Source organism: Ranitomeya imitator, chromosome 2 (assembly GCF_032444005.1).
Source record: "Ranitomeya imitator isolate aRanImi1 chromosome 2, aRanImi1.pri, whole genome shotgun sequence".
NCBI lineage: Eukaryota > Metazoa > Chordata > Amphibia > Anura > Dendrobatidae > Ranitomeya > Ranitomeya imitator.
Genome location: NC_091283.1, coordinates 809,070,373 through 809,091,386, shown reverse-complemented (window position 1 = coordinate 809,091,386; position 21,014 = coordinate 809,070,373). Strand labels below are relative to the sequence as shown.

The 21,014-nt window shown below is 48.3% G+C and overlaps 1 protein-coding gene across 1 annotated transcript in view; it reads left to right on the top strand.

The window, feature by feature from the left end:
• LOC138667803 (gamma-aminobutyric acid receptor subunit pi-like) overlaps nucleotides 1-21,014 on the top strand; it is a 196,376-nt gene that overhangs the window by 11,136 nt on the left and 164,226 nt on the right. The window contains exons 2-3 of the mRNA XM_069755894.1: nucleotides 4,071-4,157; nucleotides 6,910-7,016. Of these exons, the coding sequence (XP_069611995.1) occupies nucleotides 4,108-4,157; nucleotides 6,910-7,016 (157 nt within the window). The 5' untranslated portion in view covers nucleotides 4,071-4,107. The remainder of the gene's footprint in view (nucleotides 1-4,070; nucleotides 4,158-6,909; nucleotides 7,017-21,014) is intronic.

Genomic DNA, 21,014 nt, shown 5'->3' with positions numbered 1-21,014 from the left:
GCAAGATTGAGCCTAGAATAGACAGACCCCCCCACCATGCTCCCCATGTTTCTCTCCTCTCACACAGACTGCTCCCCATGTGTCCCTCTTCTCACACAGACTGCTCCTCATATTTTCCTACTCTGACACAGACTGTCCCCTATGTTTACCCCCACACACACAGAGTGCTCCCCATGTGTCCCTCCTCTCATACAGACTGCTCCCCATGTGTCCCTCCTCTCACACAGACCGCTCCCCAGGCAGGGCCGGACTGGCTATCTAGCAAATGCCAGAAGGACCTGTCTGGTCATGGGCTGCTTTGTCTGCTAAGTTGTTAACAGAGTAGGTGTTCTCAAGCCACCCATACTTTTAAGAGTTGTGACAGAGCACAAAGTCGCTGACTCAATCACTTATCTCAGCAGGCCACGGATATCAATATAAATATTGGTCTTGTAGAAAATCTTCCTTTCGTCCATCCATGGTAATATTAGTAATATATCCCATCTGGTTCATGGGGACGGGAACAACATGGGCCTGTGTGATTTCAAATGCCAGGGTTGAATTTCAGCCCCAGTCCGTACCTGTCCCCAGGTTTCCATCCTCTCACACAGACTGCTCCCCATGTTTCCCTCCTCTCACACAGACTGCTCCCCATGTTTCCCTCCTCTCACACAGACTGCTCCCCATGTTTCCCTCCTCTCACACAGACTGCTCCCCATGTTTCCCTCCTCTCACACAGACTGCTCCCCATGTGTCCCTCCTCTCACACAGACTGCTCCCCATGTGTCCCTCCTCTCACAGACTGCTCCCCATGTGTCCCTCCTCTCACAGACTGCTCCCCATGTGTCCCTCTTCTCACACAGACTGCTCCCCATGTTTCCCTCCTCTCACACAGACTGCTCCCCATGTTTCCCTCCTCTCACACAGACTGCTCCCCATGTTTCCCTCCTCTCACACAGACTGCTCCCCATGTGTCCCTCCTCTCACACAGACTGCTCCCCATGTGTCCCTCCTCTCACACAGACTGCTCCCCATGTGTCCCTCCTCTCACACAGACTGCTCCCCATGTGTCCCTCCTCTCTCACAGACTGCTCCCCATGTTTCCCTCCTCTCACACAGACTGCTCCCCATGTGTCCCTCCTCTCTCACAGACTGCTCCCCATGTTTCTCTCCTCTCACACAGACTGCTCCCCATGTGTCCCTCTTCTCACACAGACTGCTCCTCATATTTTCCTACTCTGACTCAGACTGTCCCCTATGTTTACCCCCACACACACAGAGTGCTCCCCATGTGTCCCTCCTCTCATACAGACTGCTCCCCATGTGTCCCTCCTCTCACACAGACCGCTCCCCAGGCAGGGCCGGACTGGCTATCTAGCAAATGCCAGAAGGACCTGTCTGGTCATGGGCTGCTTTGTCTGCTAAGTTGTTAACAGAGTAGGTGTTCTCAAGCCACCCATACTTTTAAGAGTTGTGACAGAGCACAAAGTCGCTGACTCAATCACTTATCTCAGCAGGCCACGGATATCAATATAAATATTGGTCTTGTAGAAAATCTTCCTTTCGTCCATCCATGGTAATATTAGTAATATATCCCATCTGGTTCATGGGGACGGGAACAACATGGGCCTGTGTGATTTCAAATGCCAGGGTTGAATTTCAGCCCCAGTCCGTACCTGTCCCCAGGTTTCCATCCTCTCACACAGACTGCTCCCCATGTTTCCCTCCTCTCACACAGACTGCTCCCCATGTGTCCCTCCTCTCACACAGACTGCTCCCCATGTGTCCCTCCTCTCACACAGACTGCTCCCCATGTGTCCCTCCTCTCACACAGACTGCTCCCCATGTGTCCCTCCTCTCTCACAGACTGCTCCCCATGTTTCCCTCCTCTCACAGACTGCTCCCCATGTTTCCTTCCTCTCACACAGACTGCTCCCCATGTGTCCCTCTTCTCACACAGACTGCTCCCCATGTGTCCCTCCTCTCAGACAGACTGCTCCCCATGTTTCCCTCCTCTCACACAGACTGCTCCCCATGTTTCCCTCCTCTCACACAGACTGCTCCCCATGTTTCCCTCCTCTCACACAGACTGCTCCCCATGTTTCCCTCCTCTCACAGACTGCTCCCCATGTTTCCCTCCTCTCACACAGACTGCTCCCCATGTGTCCCTCTTCTCACACAGACTGCTCCACATGTGTCCCTCCTCTCACACAGACTGCTCCCCATGTTTCCCTCCTCTCACAGACTGCTCCCCATGTTTCCCTCCTCTCACACAGACTGCTCCCCATGTGTCCCTCTTCTCACACAGACTGCTCCCCATGTGTCCATCCTCTCACACAGACTGCTCCCCATGTGTCCCTCCTCTCACACAGACTGCTCCCCATGTGTCCTTCCTCACACAGACTGCTCCCCATGTTTCCCTTCTCTCACAGACTGCTCCCCATGTGTCCCTCCTCACACAGACTGCTCCCCATGTTTCCCTTCTCTCACAGACTGCTCCGCATGTGTCCCTCCTCTCACAGACTGCTCCCAATGTGTCCATCCTCTCACACAGACTGCTCCCCATGTGTCCCTCCTCTCACACAGACTGCTCCCCATGTGTCCCTCCTCACACAGACTGCTCCCCATGTTTCCCTTCTCTCACAGACTCCTCCCCATGTGTCCCTCTTCTCACACAGACTGCTTCCCATGTTTCCCTCCTCTCACACAGACTCCTCCCCATGTGTCCCTCCTCTCACACAGACTGCTCCCCATGTTTCCCTCCTCTCGCACAGACTGCTTCCCATGTTTCCCTCCTCTCACACAGACTCCTCCCCATGTGTCCCTCCTCTCACACAGACTGCTCCCCATGTTTCCCTCCTCTCGCACAGACTGCTCCCCATGTTTCCCTCCTCTCACACAGATTGCTCCCCATGTGTCCCTCCTCTCACACAGACTGCTCCCCAGGTGTCCCTCTTCTCACAGACTGTTCACTGTGTCCCTCCTCTCACAGACTGCTCCCAATGTTTCCCTTCTCTCTCACATACTGCTTCTGGTCCCTCATTGTTATAATAACATCTCCTCATGCCTCATCTCCTCACAGATTTCTCCTATGGCCCCATCTTCTTCTCTCACAGACTTCTCCAATAGTTTTCCATCTCTTAAATTACTCCTTATGGCCCCCTTCTTTATCATAGTGTTTTATCCCTCCCGCTCTCATGGTCTGCGCTCTCTTCCCTCAGACCTTCTAGTGACTCTATCCTCCGCAGCATCTTCCTGCTCACTGATTGTTTAGCTGTTTCCTCCTTGCACTCAGCCAGCATACATGAGCACAAGGATGGAGAGGACAGTGCAGCTACTGATCGGCTTCAGTTTATGATCAGAAGTTTTCAGCATTCTGCGCAGCATTGAAGGGATTGTCCGCTTAATCTAGGAGCCGTTACTGAGACCAATGTAAATAGTTTCAAGACGCACAAAGTATTTTTGAGGAAAAAAACGTTTTCTGCATAATAGAAGGCTGGCGATGCTAATGCATGAAATTCATTGTTTTCATTTGATAATATATAAATTGTCTCTCCAGAGACAAGAAGAACTTGAACTCTAGAGCCCTCATATTGATCCTATAATGAACCTTGCCACATAATTTAGTATTAAAGCCAAAATCGGACACTCTGTTTTTAGACACATGTTTCATAATGTTTGCCCCTCATCAGTGCAAAATAAGAGATCTGTTTTGGCTAGATGAGAGGCCTCTGACGGGGGTATGAGGACAAAGCCAGTGTAAGGAGACCTATAGGCCATGCAATTGCTCCTTTGGGAAATTAAATATGCAAATTGTCTCTTCAGAAAGGAAGAGGACTGGAACTCTAGTGCCACCTATTGGAAATAACAAGTCCTAGTCCTCTCTGAAGAGACATTTTTCATATTTAATTTCCCAGTAGAGCATAGCATGGCCTATGATGCTCCTTAAGGTACGAGGATAGACGTTACTACCTTTTGATATCCTGAGTCAGGAAGCCTCCCCTTGAACCACATTTTTCTCTCATTCAGCATTTATTCCAAAAGTGGTTATCAGGCAACATATGCTGATGTTTTCTTCTTTCCCATTTCAGGACATATTGCTGCCTCTGCTCCGCTTACAGTGCTAAAATGTATTGTCGTCATTTGGCCATCACAGCACTTCTATCAATTGTATGCAGGTAAATTTCTACTTGTATTACAAATCTTATGTTTTACAGGCAGAATGGTGTTACTTTACTGATTTTATATGGTATTTTCTTGTCTTAAAAGGTTAATGGCATATTTACTTTTGAAGAGTACACCGCTACTCAACCTTCCTAATTCATGATTGCTGGGGGAGGGGCTACTGATTGATTGACAGCTCAGGCCAGCATCATTTTTGCAACATTGGCCTGAACTTTCTCTCCCTATGTTGCTATATGAGGCAACTTTGCCTCTGTTAGGCTATGTGCACACGTTCAGGAATTCATGCAGAAAATTCCTGTGAAAATCCGGACATTTCTGGCAGATTTCCGCATGAAATCCGCATGCGTTTTTTTGTGCGTTTTTTGCGTGGTTTTGAGGCGGTTTTGATGCGTTTTTTGCGCGTTTTTTTCCAGACATTTGCCAATGCATTAGACAGTGGGAAAACCGCGAAAAAAACGCAAAATTAATGAGCAGGTTCATTATTTTTCCGCAATGCGTTTTTCATGCGGAAAAACGCACATCATGTGCACGGAAATTGCGGATTTCATTAAAAAGGATAGGATGCTTAATGTATGCAGATTATTTGCGGTTTTATAGCGTTTTTATAGCGCAAAAACACTAGAAAACCGCAAATAATCTGCAACGTGTGCACATAGCCTTACACTGGAAAAATAATCGAACAGAAGCTGGCCACAATTAGCAGCTAAGACGGCATTCCAGCATTCCCGGCTAGCCTCAGTGCAGTGCTTACAAGCTTACTATGAAAGAGCTTGTAAGTACTGCACATGTTTAGCTACTACATATGTGACCGGTTCCCTTGAAAATGAGCTATAAACGATAAAAAAATAAATTGCGGGAGAACAGGGCAAAATTTTAATAACAAGTAAATTGCAAAGTTGCCTGTTTGGTACATTTGTAAAGTGTAAAATCTTAGAGATGGGTTATACTCTTTAGGGTATGTGCACACATCTTTTTCAGTCTGATCTCAACTGTATTCCGCCTCAAAAAGAGGTAAAAAAATAGCAAAAAGAATGAACATATGCACTGCAATGTCAAAACGACTTGCTGGACATATCTTCCATCTTTTTTCAGATCTTTTAACTGCTTCAGGCTTCAAAAGCCTTGACATGGTTAAAAGAAGTGAACTGACCATTATTTAGGCAGCTTCTGCTCGGAAGCCGCCACTAACTTACATATTAAATTTCAAGAAAGAAAATCTGCTGCAAAAGTCGTCAAAGAAGACATGTGAGAAATGACACCGCACCTTCTGCTTAACTAACGATGCCGGTCCGCCGGAGTCTAGAATAAGTCGTGTGCACACACCCTTAAGGTTTGGGACATCAAGTCACATACAACTTCTCAAATGTCATTTTTAGAATTACAAGTAAGAATCTGCAAATAATCTGTGTATCAGGACAGCTTTTCTCATGAAAATGAATATTAAACTCCTAATTTTAGCCTTTTTGAAGTCTGCAGTAGAAATTTTGAAGCTTTACCTACATTGAGTGCAGGTAGCTACCGAAGTCCATGTCTTCCTGACATCTTGACACTATTACTTGGTTTGTTTTGTTTTGGCTTTTATTATCTGATATTTATTTAGTATTACTGTATTCCTTGTTCATTATGCTCTCGTATAGTTTTTTGTCCTTTGTTGCTCATGCATTTTTATTTTTATTTTCTTGTTTGTGGCCAGGAGGTCCATTTCTTGCAGTTTTTATCCACCATTGCTTTTTCTAATCTAATATATACTGTATATTAATATATACAATTTACTAATATATACAGTATACTAATATATACAAAATACTTATATATTATACTAATATATACTGTATATATTAGAAGAAGCATTCGTGTATGAAAACAGCAAGACATGGACTACCTGGGCACAAAAACAAGAAAATTAAAAATTATACACGGTAATAAATTCTATAATATACATATAGCGGGTGAAATAAGTATTGAACACATCACCAATTTATTTCTTAAGGTACTATTGACATGAAATTCTCACCAGATGTTGATGACAACCCATCTAAAAAATAAAGTTCAGTGTAATAATGAGAAATGGCACAGGAATAAAATATTGAACACGCTTGCTGGAATGTATTTAATACTTCAAACAAAAACCTTTGTTGGTGATGACCGCTTCAAAACGCCTCCTGTATGGAGAAACTAGTCGCAGGCATTGCTCAGGTGTGAGTTTTGGCTGATTCTCCCACGCAAACACTCTTCAAATCATGAAAGTCCCGTGGGCTCCTTCTCTGAGCATTAGTTCCTACTTTACATTTTCTATTGGATTCAGGTCCAGTGATTGGACTGTCCATTCTAGCAACTGTATTTTCTTTCTCTGACACTAATTGAGAGTTTTCTTGGCTGTGTGTTTGCGATCATTGTCTTGCTGAAATGTTCACCCTCGATTCACCTTCATCATCCGGGTAGTAGCACTGGACCCACTTATTTCTACTGCTGTATATATTTACTATGAGTATGATGAAATAAAGATTAATTATTGCTTGTCCAGCATTTATTGTTTCTTTCGTATTCCTCTTCAATTCCCACTTTGACCAAAAGATGAAAACCCTGAACAGAGATCCCTCTCTGACACAGAATAGACTATATGAAAATGGCTTTTCGAAACTTAACAACCTTTTAAATGCAAAATGTCTTCATTAGTCATTGATGTTCGAAGTAGTAAATGAAATATGTTCATTATTTATTTCACATTATTTCCACCCGTGTCAGCTATCTTCCCACCGTTAATGCAGAAGGAAAGGAGGGAGAAATCCTTCCCCCTACAATCCAGAAGCTTATGAAGGGATACAACAAATATCTGCGCCCCTTCTTTGATGGTGAGTACTGGTTTATCATTTTTAAGTAACTATAGGAATATTGTGTAATAAACTGTATTAGATAATGTGCTGATTTTTGAATATCATGTGTTAAAGTTTTTACCAAATGCAAAAGTTAGTGAGTACTATATTGGGCAGAATGGCATACTGTACATAAAGAGGTGATCTATCCCATAGTATAAAATAAAGGATATTTGGCCCACAACAATATAGTTCTGTATAAATATCTGGTATCTTAGTATGATATGGAAAAAAAATCCAAATCGAAAAAGAGGACTATTAATGGATATAAAAATGTACTTCCTCTGCCTTGTACAAAACTTTGCTATCACATAGCTTTATACAGGAAAGGGTAGGTGTTGGTTCTTACCCTTCCAGGCCCGCTCTTTCCTTTTGAGATGTAAAGGTTGGTAGATTACACATTCCCCTAGCAGCAGCCATGTCATGAGAAATGTAGTATTACAAGTTGGTTAATGATTGAATTGCAGTAAAGATGTCGCCACCCGTAAGGGGGTTGTCTCAACAAAAGAATTGTAAAAAAAGCTGAACAGAGTATCCAAAAAGAAGTGAATTTTCGATATAGATCAATTAAAAAAAAGTTTGTTGTTTTTTGTAAGTACATTACATCTTCATCTGCAATTGTGCCTGTACTGATTCCCCTGTGTCTGAAGCGTAGGTCCATCTTCAGTGATGTAAAGGCACAGATGATTGGCCTCGGGGAGACCAAAACATCCAACACCGCGGAGACACCATCACGTGTTTCTCAACGCAGTGATTCCAGAACACTGCCCCCATCCCTTATGGGAAATATGCAGATGCATGTAAAGAAGCTGCGGAGACACCATCACGTGTTTCTCGACGCAAGCAGTGAATAGCCAGACCTTTCCCCGGGAAGGAACAACCACGGGAAGGGCAGCATCCTATGAAGGAAAGCCACCTATGCCAAGCATGGTATCCATCCACAGACAGCTGTTTTGGGGTTTTTGCCCCTCATCAGTGTGGAGTAGGAATCTGGCTATTAGGAGCAGTGCCTAGTAAAAAGGCTATAAAGGCACAGATGATTGGCCTCGGGGAGACCAAAACATCCAACACCGCGGAGACACCATCACGTGTTTCTCAACGCAGTGATTCCAGAACACTGCCCCCATCCCTTATGGGAAATATGCAGATGCATGTAAAGAAGCTGCGGAGACACCATCACGTGTTTCTCGACGCAAGCAGTGAATAGCCAGACCTTTCCCCGGGAAGGAACAACCACGGGAAGGGCAGCATCCTATGAAGGAAAGCCACCTATGCCAAGCATGGTATCCATCCACAGACAGCTGTTTCGGGGTTTTTGCCCCTCATCAGTGTGGAGTAGGAATCTGGCTATTAGGAGCAGTGCCTAGTAAAAAGGCTATAAAGGCTTTGAGAAACACGTGATGGTGTCTCCGCGGTGTTGGATGTTTTGGTCTCCCCGAGGTCAATCATCTGTGCCTTTATAGCCTTTTTACTAGGCACTGCTCGTAATAGCCAGATTCCTACTCCACACTGATGAGGGGCAAAAACCACGAAACAGCTGTCTGTGGATGGATACCATGCTTGGCATAGGTGGCTTTCCTTCATAGGATGCTGCCCTTCCCGTGGTTGTTCCTTCCCGGGGAAAGGTCTGGCTATTCACTGCTTGCGTCGAGAAACACGTGATGGTGTCTCCGCAGCTTCTTTACATGCATCTGCATATTTCCAATAAGGGATGGGGGCAGTGTTCTGGAATCACTGCGTTGAGAAACACGTGATGGTGTCTCCGCGGTGTTGGATGTTTTGGTCTCCCCGAGGCCAATCATCTGTGCCTTTATAGCCTTTTTACTAGGCACTGCTCCTAATAGCCAGATTCCTACTCCACACTGATGAGGGGCAAAAACCCCAAAACAGCTGTCTGTGGATGGATACCATGCTTGGCATAGGTGGCTTTCCTTCATAGGATGCTGCCCTTCCCGTGGTTGTTCCTTCCCGGGGAAAGGTCTGGCTATTCACTGCTTGCGTCGAGAAACACGTGATGGTGTCTCCGCAGCTTCTTTACATGCATCTTCAGTGATGGACGCACATGCTCAGTAGCTTCCTTGCTCATGCTTCTTGGTGATCTGGTAGTGAAGAGGCCAAAACGTTGTTGTAATGAGAGAGAACCAGTGTCGGACTGGCCCACCGGGAGATCGGAGAATCCTCCGGTGGGCCCTCCCCCCAGAGGGCCCTCCCCCTCACCAGACTCCTGCTCTGTCCTGTATTATGATTGCATGCACCCAGCAGTGAGTGTTATTCCATACCTGGTGCCGGCCGCCTGCACCGCTCAGTAACATGTGATGTGAGGTGAGAGCTTTCTCTTCACCTGCTGCGGCTTCTATTGATGTCTTGGCGCCGCTCTCTCAGCTGCGCAAGTGCTCATGAGATCAATAGAAGCGACAGCCGCAGGTGATAGAAAGCTCTCACCTCACATCATATGTTACTGAGGAGCAGTGCAGGCGGCCGGCACCGGGTATAGAATAACCCGCACAGCGCCACGCACACACAGCACAGAGCCACAGGCTGTGAGACACTGCACACAGCGTCTAGAACGGAGTTGATTTTTTGAGGGCATGATGTCACTGGAAGGGGCGGGGCCTCCATCAGACCAGTGACCTGATAGCAGGAAGCAGAGCTGTGCCGACTGAGGCTGCTGGAGCCCTGTAAGTAGAGGACCGAGGGGGCTGCACTATGGAACTGTGGGAGGAGAGGAATGAGGGTCTGCACAATGGATCCTTGCACAGACAGGAATGAAGACCCAGGACTCAGTGTGAGTGGTCAGAGAGGATGAATTTATTTGATGTAACTTGAAAGGGGCTGTGTGGAGAAGGGGGGAGGATGAGGCTGTGTGGAGGAGGGATGAGGGGGCTGTGTGGAGGAGGGATGAGGGGGCTGTGTGGAGGAGGGATGATGAGGAGGCTGTGTGGAGAAGGAGAGAGGATGAGGGGGCTGTGTGGAGGAGGGATGAGGGGGCTGTGTGGAGGAGGGATGATGAGGGGGCTGTGTGGAGAAGAGATGATGAGGGCGCTGTGTGGAGAAGAAGAGATGATGAGGGGGCTGTGTGGAGAAGGGGAGGATGAGGCTGTGTGGAGAAGGAGAGATGATGAGGGGGCTGTGTGGAGGAGAGATGAGGGGGCTGTGTGGAGAAGGAGAGATGATGAGGGGGCTGTGTGGAGGAGGGATGCTGAGGGGGCTGTGTGGAGGAGGGATGATGAGGCTGTGTGGAGAAGAGATGATGAGGAGGCTGTGTGGAGAAGAAGAGATTATGAGGAGGCTGTGTGGAGAAGGAGAGATGAGGGGGCTGTGTGGAGAAGGGATGATGAGGGGGCTGTGGAGAAGAGATGATGAGGGGGCTGTGTGGAGAAGAAGAGATGATGAGGGGGCTGTGTGGAGAAGGAGAGATGAGGGGGCTGTGTGGAGAAGGGATGATGAGGGGGCTGTGGAGAAGAGATGATGAGGGGGCTGTGTGGAGAAGAAGAGATGATGAGGGGGCTGTGTGGAGAAGGGGGGAGGATGAGGCTGTGTGGAGAAGGAGAGATGATGAGGGGGCTGTGTGGAGAAGGAGAGATGATGAGGGGCTGTGTGAGGAGGGATGATGAGGGGGCTGTGTGGAGGAGGGATGATGAGGCTGTGTGGAGAAGAGATGATGAGGAGGCTGTGTGGAGAAGAAGAGATGATGAGGGGGCTGTGTGGAGAAGGAGAGATGAGGGGGCTGTGTGGAGAAGGGATGATGAGGAGGCTGTGTGGAGAAGAAGAGATGATGAGGGGGCTGTGTGGAGAAGGAGAGATGAGGAGGCTGTGTGGAGAAGGAGAGATGATGAGGGGGCTGTGTGGAGAAGGAGGGATGATGAGGGGGCTGTGTGGAGGAGGGATGATGAGGAGGCTGTGTGGAGAAGGAGAGATGATGAGGGGGCTGTGTGGAGGAGGGATGAGGGGGCTGTGTGGAGGAGGGATGATGAGGGGGCTGTGTGGAGAAGAGATGATGAGGGGGCTGTGTGGAGAAGAAGAGATGATGAGGGGGCTGTGTGGAGAAGGGGGGAGGATGAGGCTGTGTGGAGAAGGAGAGATGATGAGGGGGCTGTGTGGAGGAGAGATGAGGGGGCTGTGTGGAGAAGGAGAGATGATGAGGGGGCTGTGTGGAGGAGGGATGCTGAGGGGGCTGTGTGGAGGAGGGATGATGAGGCTGTGTGGAGAAGAGATGATGAGGAGGCTGTGTGGAGAAGAAGAGATTATGAGGAGGCTGTGTGGAGAAGGAGAGATGAGGGGCTGTGTGGAGAAGGGATGATGAGGGGGCTGTGGAGAAGAGATGATGAGGGGGCTGTGTGGAGAAGAAGAGATGATGAGGGGGCTGTGTGGAGAAGGGGGGAGGATGAGGCTGTGTGGAGAAGGAGAGATGATGAGGGGGCTGTGTGGAGAAGGAGAGATGATGAGGGGGCTGTGTGGAGGAGGGATGATGAGGGGGTTGTGTGGAGGAGGGATGATGAGGCTGTGTGGAGAAGAGATGATGAGGAGGCTGTGTGGAGAAGAAGAGATGAGGGGGCTGTGTGGAGAAGGGATGATGAGGGGGCTGTGTGGAGAAGGAGAGATGAGGAGGCTGTGTGGAGAAGGAGAGATGATGAGGGGACTGTGTGGAGAAGGAGGGATGATGAGGGGGCTGTGTGGAGGAGGGATGATGAGGGGGCTGTGTGGAGAAGGAGGGATGATGAGGGGGCTGTGGAGAAGGGGGGATGGTGAGGGGGTTGTGTGGAGGAGGAGGGATGATGAGGGGGCTGTGTGGAGAAGGAGGGATGATGAGGGGGCTGTGTGGAGAAGGAGGGATGATGAGGGGGCTGTGTGGAGAAGGAGGGATGATGAGGGGGCTGTGTGGAGAAGGAGGGATGATGAGGGGGCTGTGTGGAGAAGGAGGAATGGTGAGGGGGTTGTGTGGAGGAGGAGGGATGATGAGGGGGCTGTGTGGAGAAGGAGGGATGATGATGGGGCTGTGTGGAGGAGGGATGATGAGGGGCTGTGTGGAAAAGGAGGGATGATGAGTGGGCTCTGTGGAGAAGAAGGGATGATGAGGGGCTGTGTGGAGGAGGGATGATGAGGGGCTGTGTGGAGAAGGAGGGATGATGAGTGGGCTCTGTGGAGAAGAAGGGATGATGAGGGGCTGTGTGGAAAAGGAGGGATGATGAGGGGGCTGTGTGGAGAAGGAGGGATGATGAGGGGGCTGTGTGGAGAAGGAGGGATGATGAGGGGGCTGTGTGGAGAAGAAGGGATGATGAGGGGCTGTGTGGAAAAGGAGGGATGATGAGGGGGCTGTGTGGAGAAGGAGGGATGATGAGGGGGCTGTGTGGAGAAGGAGGGATGATGAGGGGCTGTGTGGAAAAGGAGGGATGATGAGCTTTGTGGAAAAGGGGGGGGTGATGAGGGGGCTGTGTGGAGAAGGGGGGATGATGAGGAGGCTGTGTGGAGAAAGGGTGATGATGAGGGGGCTGTGTGGAGAAGGGATGATGAGGGGGCTGTGGAGAAGAGATGATGAGGGGGCTGTGTGGAGAAGAAGAGATGATGAGGGGGCTGTGTGGAGAAGGAGAGATGAGGGGGCTGTGTGGAGAAGGGATGATGAGGGGGCTGTGGAGAAGAGATGATGAGGGGGCTGTGTGGAGAAGAAGAGATGATGAGGGGGCTGTGTGGAGAAGGGGGGAGGATGAGGCTGTGTGGAGAAGGAGAGATGATGAGGGGGCTGTGTGGAGAAGGAGAGATGATGAGGGGCTGTGTGGAGGAGGGATGATGAGGGGGCTGTGTGGAGGAGGGATGATGAGGCTGTGTGGAGAAGAGATGATGAGGAGGCTGTGTGGAGAAGAAGAGATGATGAGGGGGCTGTGTGGAGAAGGAGAGATGAGGGGGCTGTGTGGAGAAGGGATGATGAGGAGGCTGTGTGGAGAAGAAGAGATGATGAGGGGGCTGTGTGGAGAAGGAGAGATGAGGAGGCTGTGTGGAGAAGGAGAGATGATGAGGGGGCTGTGTGGAGAAGGAGGGATGATGAGGGGGCTGTGTGGAGGAGGGATGATGAGGAGGCTGTGTGGAGAAGGAGAGATGATGAGGGGGCTGTGTGGAGGAGGGATGAGGGGGCTGTGTGGAGGAGGGATGATGAGGGGGCTGTGTGGAGAAGAGATGATGAGGGGGCTGTGTGGAGAAGAAGAGATGATGAGGGGGCTGTGTGGAGAAGGGGGGAGGATGAGGCTGTGTGGAGAAGGAGAGATGATGAGGGGGCTGTGTGGAGGAGAGATGAGGGGGCTGTGTGGAGAAGGAGAGATGATGAGGGGGCTGTGTGGAGGAGGGATGCTGAGGGGGCTGTGTGGAGGAGGGATGATGAGGCTGTGTGGAGAAGAGATGATGAGGAGGCTGTGTGGAGAAGAAGAGATTATGAGGAGGCTGTGTGGAGAAGGAGAGATGAGGGGCTGTGTGGAGAAGGGATGATGAGGGGGCTGTGGAGAAGAGATGATGAGGGGGCTGTGTGGAGAAGAAGAGATGATGAGGGGGCTGTGTGGAGAAGGGGGGAGGATGAGGCTGTGTGGAGAAGGAGAGATGATGAGGGGGCTGTGTGGAGAAGGAGAGATGATGAGGGGGCTGTGTGGAGGAGGGATGATGAGGGGGTTGTGTGGAGGAGGGATGATGAGGCTGTGTGGAGAAGAGATGATGAGGAGGCTGTGTGGAGAAGAAGAGATGATGAGGGGGCTGTGTGGAGAAGGAGAGATGAGGGGGCTGTGTGGAGAAGGGATGATGAGGGGGCTGTGTGGAGAAGGAGAGATGAGGAGGCTGTGTGGAGAAGGAGAGATGATGAGGGGGCTGTGTGGAGAAGGAGGGATGATGAGGGGGCTGTGTGGAGGAGGGATGATGAGGGGGCTGTGTGGAGAAGGAGGGATGATGAGGGGGCTGTGGAGAAGGGGGGATGGTGAGGGGGTTGTGTGGAGGAGGAGGGATGATGAGGGGGCTGTGTGGAGAAGGAGGGATGATGAGGGGGCTGTGTGGAGAAGGAGGGATGATGAGGGGGCTGTGTGGAGAAGGAGGGATGATGAGGGGGCTGTGTGGAGAAGGAGGGATGATGAGGGGGCTGTGTGGAGAAGGAGGAATGGTGAGGGGGTTGTGTGGAGGAGGAGGGATGATGAGGGGGCTGTGTGGAGAAGGAGGGATGATGATGGGGCTGTGTGGAGGAGGGATGATGAGGGGCTGTGTGGAAAAGGAGGGATGATGAGTGGGCTCTGTGGAGAAGAAGGGATGATGAGGGGCTGTGTGGAGGAGGGATGATGAGGGGCTGTGTGGAGAAGGAGGGATGATGAGTGGGCTCTGTGGAGAAGAAGGGATGATGAGGGGCTGTGTGGAAAAGGAGGGATGATGAGGGGGCTGTGTGGAGAAGGAGGGATGATGAGGGGGCTGTGTGGAGAAGGAGGGATGATGAGGGGGCTGTGTGGAGAAGAAGGGATGATGAGGGGCTGTGTGGAAAAGGAGGGATGATGAGGGGGCTGTGTGGAGAAGGAGGGATGATGAGGGGGCTGTGTGGAGAAGGAGGGATGATGAGGGGCTGTGTGGAAAAGGAGGGATGATGAGCTTTGTGGAAAAGGGGGGGGTGATGAGGGGGCTGTGTGGAGAAGGGGGGATGATGAGGAGGCTGTGTGGAGAAAGGGTGATGATGAGGGGGCTGTGTGGAAAAGGGGGGATGATGAGCTTTGTGGAAAAAGAGGTGATCCAGGGCTGTGTGGAGAAGAGGGGGGGAGTGAGAAAAAGCCCATTGGTGAGTTCACCGCCTCTGCACTGTGGGACTTTCTCACTGTGCTAGTGGGGATCTCACCAAGGTCACCGCAGTTCAGGGGCCTGGCTGAGAACATAGCCTCAGTGACTTGCCGTAACCTCGATGAGGTTAGCCGACGCCAGTGACGGAGGTAAACTTTATACCTCCGATCACAGCTGTGGGCTCACATCATTTGACAGCGTGTGAACATCAGCTGTCTGACTGGCGGATCAGAAGCAGTGTTTGCTGCTCTGTCTTGCATCTGACAGAGTGGTAAACACTGGATGTATTGGCCCCCCATTCAAATGAATAGGGTCCAGGTACTGTTCTGGTACCCGAACCTGGTCTAATTTTTAACTGTTCGGCCGGACCCGAACATCTAGGGGTCCGCTCATCTCTAATCCTGTGTCTAGTGTGTGACTGGTGTATGTATGGTGCGTGAGTGTGTCATGTGGCTAGTGTGTGACTGGTGTGTGTGTCACATGTATGTATCCTGTGTCTAGCTTGTGACTGGTGTGTATGTGTCGTGTCTATTGTGTGTACGTGGCACATGTCTAAATAATAAAATCTTTCTGTGCTTATAGAATATCATTGTTCTAGGTTTTACATAAAATTATCTGCTGCCGGTAAGGGTGCTTAACTAGATGGAAACTAAGGCTACTTTCACACTTCCATCTTCAAAATCTGCACAGGATCCATCAAGACGTTGAAATGACGGATCCTGTGCAGATTGTGGAAAACGTGTGCACTGGGCCTGTCTTTCTGACGGACCCGTCGAAGCTGTGTGCACCTGTTGTGTATGCGTCTTCGCAGCGGTTTTCCGCTGCGAAAACGCATACACAACACAAACCAGGTAAAAAAAAAATAAAAAATCGCGGTATTCTCACCAACCGGCGTTCCCATGCAGCGATGCTCTTTGTAGCTAGCAAAAAACGTTCCTCTGAACGTTTTCTCTGCCCGACGGACCGTTTTTTTGATGCAGGATCCAGTGAAAAAGGGATGACTCTGCAGCTAGTACCCCTTAAGCATGGTGGGCCCTTAGAATGATTTTCTCTGGTGGGCCCACACTACTCCAGTCCGACGCTGGAGAGAACTATGCATGTGAAGTTGATGTAACACCCGGTGGCAAGAGATAGCAGACATAGACATAGATGTAGACAGACAGAAGGCAAATATATAGGATATTGTTAGGATAAAGAGGCAGACATAACATTAGTGCAACCCGTGAAGTCATACAGGGGCCCAATAAGTGAGGGAGCCCACTTACAACTGCAAAGTAGGTGGAATTGTGTATTATGATGAGCTTTTGGTTTTCAAAGGGCCCATATACTATACTTACTCAGGGGCACTCTTCTGTCTGTGACTGTCCCTGGTGGGATCTTTGAGGGACATCTAAGAGTTAGAGACAACAAGAGTTAGCAGGAGATGACTGCAAAGCACTCCTCCAAAACTCCTGGTCAAATGCTACAGGCTGCTGCCTGCCCATAGGAAGAGAAGAGTCCAAAATTGAAGAGACATGCATAAAGAGGCTGAAAGGGTTGAATTAAATACTGAAGAGTTTTTTTGCCTTCAGATGGAAATAGTAATAATGGGTATTACTCCAGAAATATTTTTTCTTCAATTCTGATTAACAAGTAGACATTCAGTGACAATGGTATTTTTCTACACAAAGGGAAAGAGAAGGCTATAAACCTGTTTTGGATTACACAACTTTTTGTGAATTGTTTTAAAGGGGTTGTCCACTACTAGGGCAACTTTCTTGAACTAAATGTTTGGCCCCCGATAAATAAAAATACCTATACTCACCTCCCGTGCCGGCGCCGCTTCTGCAGTGTCTGCACTCGCTATGCCCGGGGCTCCCGTGTGGTGTTGTGACACGAGACCCCAGCGCCCAATCAGTCCTGGCAGCACTGTCATCACCTAAATATGGATTGACCATGAAGAGGAAGTCCGGGCTGCAGCTGATCCCTGTTTTCTTCTTCATGTTCAACCCATACGTAGGCGGAGACAATGACAAAGGCGCTGATTAAGCGCTGAAGTCACGTGTCACAACACCGCACGAGCGCCCTGGGGAATGCAAGTACGGACACCACAGCAACTGCGCTGGCACAGGACATGACTATACACTTTATTATTTTATGGGGGCCTAACATTTAGTTCAAGAAGGGGTTGTGCTAGTAGTGGACAACCCCTTTAAACAAAATGAATAAAGCAGCAGTGGGAAAGGAGACTTATAAGAAAGTTGAGGGAGGACACATCTGCACCTGATCATAAGGTCATAAAATAACCTCTTCAGCAAGATTATGGTGGTCATGACAGAGAATGTTCCTCAAACAGTTATTGTCATGACTCTGTTTTCGGGTATCCTGGTACCAGGAGCTCCTTCTCTGTCTCTAACACAAGGGGCACCTTAGCTTGCTCTGTTCCCTGGATTACTTCTGATAGTGAAGACGCCTGAACTCCTGAATCTGACCTCAGACTGTACCTTTCCCCAACCCAGGGAAGAGAGGAGTAGTAGTGTATGACAATATAGCAACTAGACTAACAAGTCTAACAATACCAACATGGATAAAGGAAAATACCAATCATACAAATATACTCACACAAACAGAGGTAAACACCAAGGAGTGGAGTATGGGGAAAACCAAAGTAGTAGTAGAAGGAGAGAATTAGCACACAACCAAAACCTTGCAACAGTCAGATAAATCCACCATACACCTTCTCAAACAAGAACAAACCACCAGCTCCTAAACTATGTTACAATGAAGCTAACTCTGGCAATGAGTGTTGGCCAGAGCCCAGAATATATAGGAAAGGGGAGTGGCTAACAGTGAACAGCTGGGAGACTTAATGCAGGAAAGCTTTTAATCAGTGCAGGAGTACGAGAAATCAGACGCTGCGATCTCCTGGCTCCTCTCTGTTTCGGTAAACCTATGACCGTTATCTTGAATGTATGTGTGGGCTTAGTCTCCTTACAGCAAAAGAAATGCAAAAATGCCTGTGTCTATGGTATGTACATCCTTCCTAAAGTGTGTGACACAGAATCTTATTTCATCAGTGACTTACATATTGACACCTTAATTTAGTATATCACAGTAGACAATAATATTATTACGCCTTCCCATCTGAATTTTTAAAAAATAATTCTGTAGCTTTCCAATAGATGTATTCTTTGATGCTGCACATATGCAACCAAGTATGACATACCTAGAGTTATTGAAGCTGAAGGTAATTTTTGTTTTGGAAATTATAAAAGCAGACCGATCATAACAATTGTCTTCTTAATATATACTTCCTTGTAATGTCTTCACATCCTGTTCCATCCAGATGTCTCCAGATCCCAGAATTCCAAGCGTCGGAAGTTCACCGACCTCCATATTGGGACACCCAAGTGATGGGTGTCTTAATATAAAAACTGCTGGTGGTACCAGCCTCTTGTGCGGTACCACCAGCAGAACACCGTCGGTTGCAACACATACACACACACACTGTATACGCCGTATGCAGCCTCTTGAACGGTACCACCAGCGGAACATGCCACCGCCGGGATCAGCCAAATGTTTCGCTGACTGCCATCTTTGTACAGGAGGAGTGCATAGCACATAGGGTGGACAGGTCAAAGAAGAGAGCACATACGGAGAAGTCCGCACATGGGGAAAGAGAGAGTGGATAGGTGGGTGAGCACATGGGGGGGAGAGATTCTCAATGCTGCAAAGCCTGCCCCCATAGTGACATTACCGCCCTCCCGATGCGGTAGCATCGTGCATCCCTCTATTATTATATAAGCAATAAGGTAGGATTGTTCCTTTAGTGTTGCTGTGGTTTATATTTTATATACAATTGCAATCAAAATTATTCAGCTCCCATTGCTAATTTGGTGCATTAGTAAAACTTGCAAATTTTCTGCTGTTTGCAATAACACAAAACAATCGAACAAGAATAATTTAAGTCCCTCGACAGAACTAATATAAGTGACTTCTCCATATTTAACATAAAATTACACTTTTACTCACTACTGCAGTTTCAAAATTATTCATCCCCTTCTTGCCTTTAGTATTTACTAGAGCACTTTGTTATGACCTGATGCAAACATGATGCATTGCCAGACACCAGCATTTGGCAGCTTTCCCGAGGAATCTTAGTCCATACTTCATGGGCAATAGCTTCTGGTTCGCAAATATTCTTGGGTTGTCAATAGAGTGGTCCAAAAAGTTAAGAGGACAGATTACACAAAGAAGGAAAAGAAAGCTAAATGATACAAAGGCACTGAATGTTCCTCCGGATACAACAGGAAGCAGAGTTTTCAAGGTCAAGGATAAAGGAACAGTGTCTACATTACCTGAACGTGGCAAGAAGACATCTTCTGGCTTTCAATCAAAATTCAAGAAAAGTAATCTAAAGAAAGCACATGTTAGTGTAAACTTAAAGCAGTTGTGCTAAGTTAGGAAGCAATCACCTATCCATATGATAGGGAGTAACTTTCTGATTGCTGGGCTTGTTCTCTGGATCATTGGAGGTCCCAGAGGTGAATCTCCGATCAGCAAGTTATCACCAATCCTTTTAAAAGGTGATAGCTTTCAAAGTTGGCAAAAAGCCCTTCAGTAACTTTGACATTCGAGGGAGATGCTTGACCGCTTATTGGTCATCGTCGCAATTATGGATAACTTTCACCAATAATCAATCCCTTATGAATGCCTCAAGAGAAATAATGAGACATTTGTCATGAAAACATTTTCCTTAATATTAAAACAGTTTCACTCTGGGCCTCATTCTTGGATGTAAGTCAACCAAAAACTGTCTGTTAGGGCTAGTGGAACGCACCAAATAATAAGATAGGTAGAATACGGTGCGTTCGCAGCCCGGGGTCCACCGTGCAGAGATGGAACCTGCTGCCAAGTAATGACGGACTATATGGTGGTACAATATGACTACACACATGGGTTAACTTCACCCTGTGTGAAGGAAGCGAACCCTGTTAAGTCACAGGGCCGCGGTACCGCACACGAGCACAAGAATGGAGTCTCCGAGCTCAGTCCTAAGACTTGGGATCTGAGTCTGTGAAGACTACTTGCGGTTGACACCGCAACTGAGGTGTCAGCATAACCAAAATAATAACTAAAGAATGCACGAGAGTGCGTGCGGTGCCGCACTGGCAGACGCCACTAACCACCCAGGCTTGGGTCAGGAAAGCGCTGTGAAAGCGTACGGCACCGCACTGGCGGTCACAGCAACTAGACGCTGTATTGGTGTGTAACGTGCTGCTGGGTAAGTCGGGCGCTAGACAGCAATCATCCATCTTCCGAGAACAGTCATCCAATAGGGAGGGTTTTTTAAAGAGCGACTTTCACTCACAACACACACATGTTCACAAATGTACACTAGCAATTGGCCGTGGGGTCATGCGAAGCTTATATAGCTGCAGCACATTCAGGACCTTCCAATAAAGGACCAATGGGAAGCTGCCACAGCATCTGAGCATGTGACCCTCGATCTCCAACGGGAGATCTCACCCTGGGCATGCTCAGAAGGGAAAAAGCAGGACTTAGTCCCAAAAGCATCTGCTTGCTGCTGCCCAGCACTGGCCTCAATGGCAGAAGCTGGAAAAGCAGCAGTAACCCTATGCACAGAGTGAGACTGAGCAAGCCGCTGGGACCGACGTCTCCGCTGAGCAGACTCCACTGCGGCTGGAGAAGAATGGGAGACCGCAGCAGAGAAGGTTCGAGATTCCCCCTGTGCAGAGGCGGCAACTCGACACCTAACACTGTCATTACCAGTTTTTTACAAGCACTCAAACTTTTCAACTCAAACTGAAGAATTTTGACTGATTGATAAAGTCCATCAACTGTTCCTCTTTAAAGAACTCTGGAAGCCAAATGCCAGACAAACTTCATAATGCATGGGATAATCCGATTAAGTACAACAACTCATATTTCACTACTATGTTGGTGCTTTTCTACCTAAAGTGAACAGATTATAAATCCCTGCTGTTTGTTTGGTCAAAAATGACCGTTTTCGAACTTTGATATTTTTTAAAAAACTCATTATGTGGTTCTTAAACTTGTGGTTACTTCTATTTTCCTAATTTGAGGGGTTCTTTCTAAGGGTACTTTTTTGGGGGGTTTAGTTTTTGTGCCACATTTTTTTTACACTTGTACTGTTCCCAGTCAAAAATGACCAAATAGCATTTTATGCTA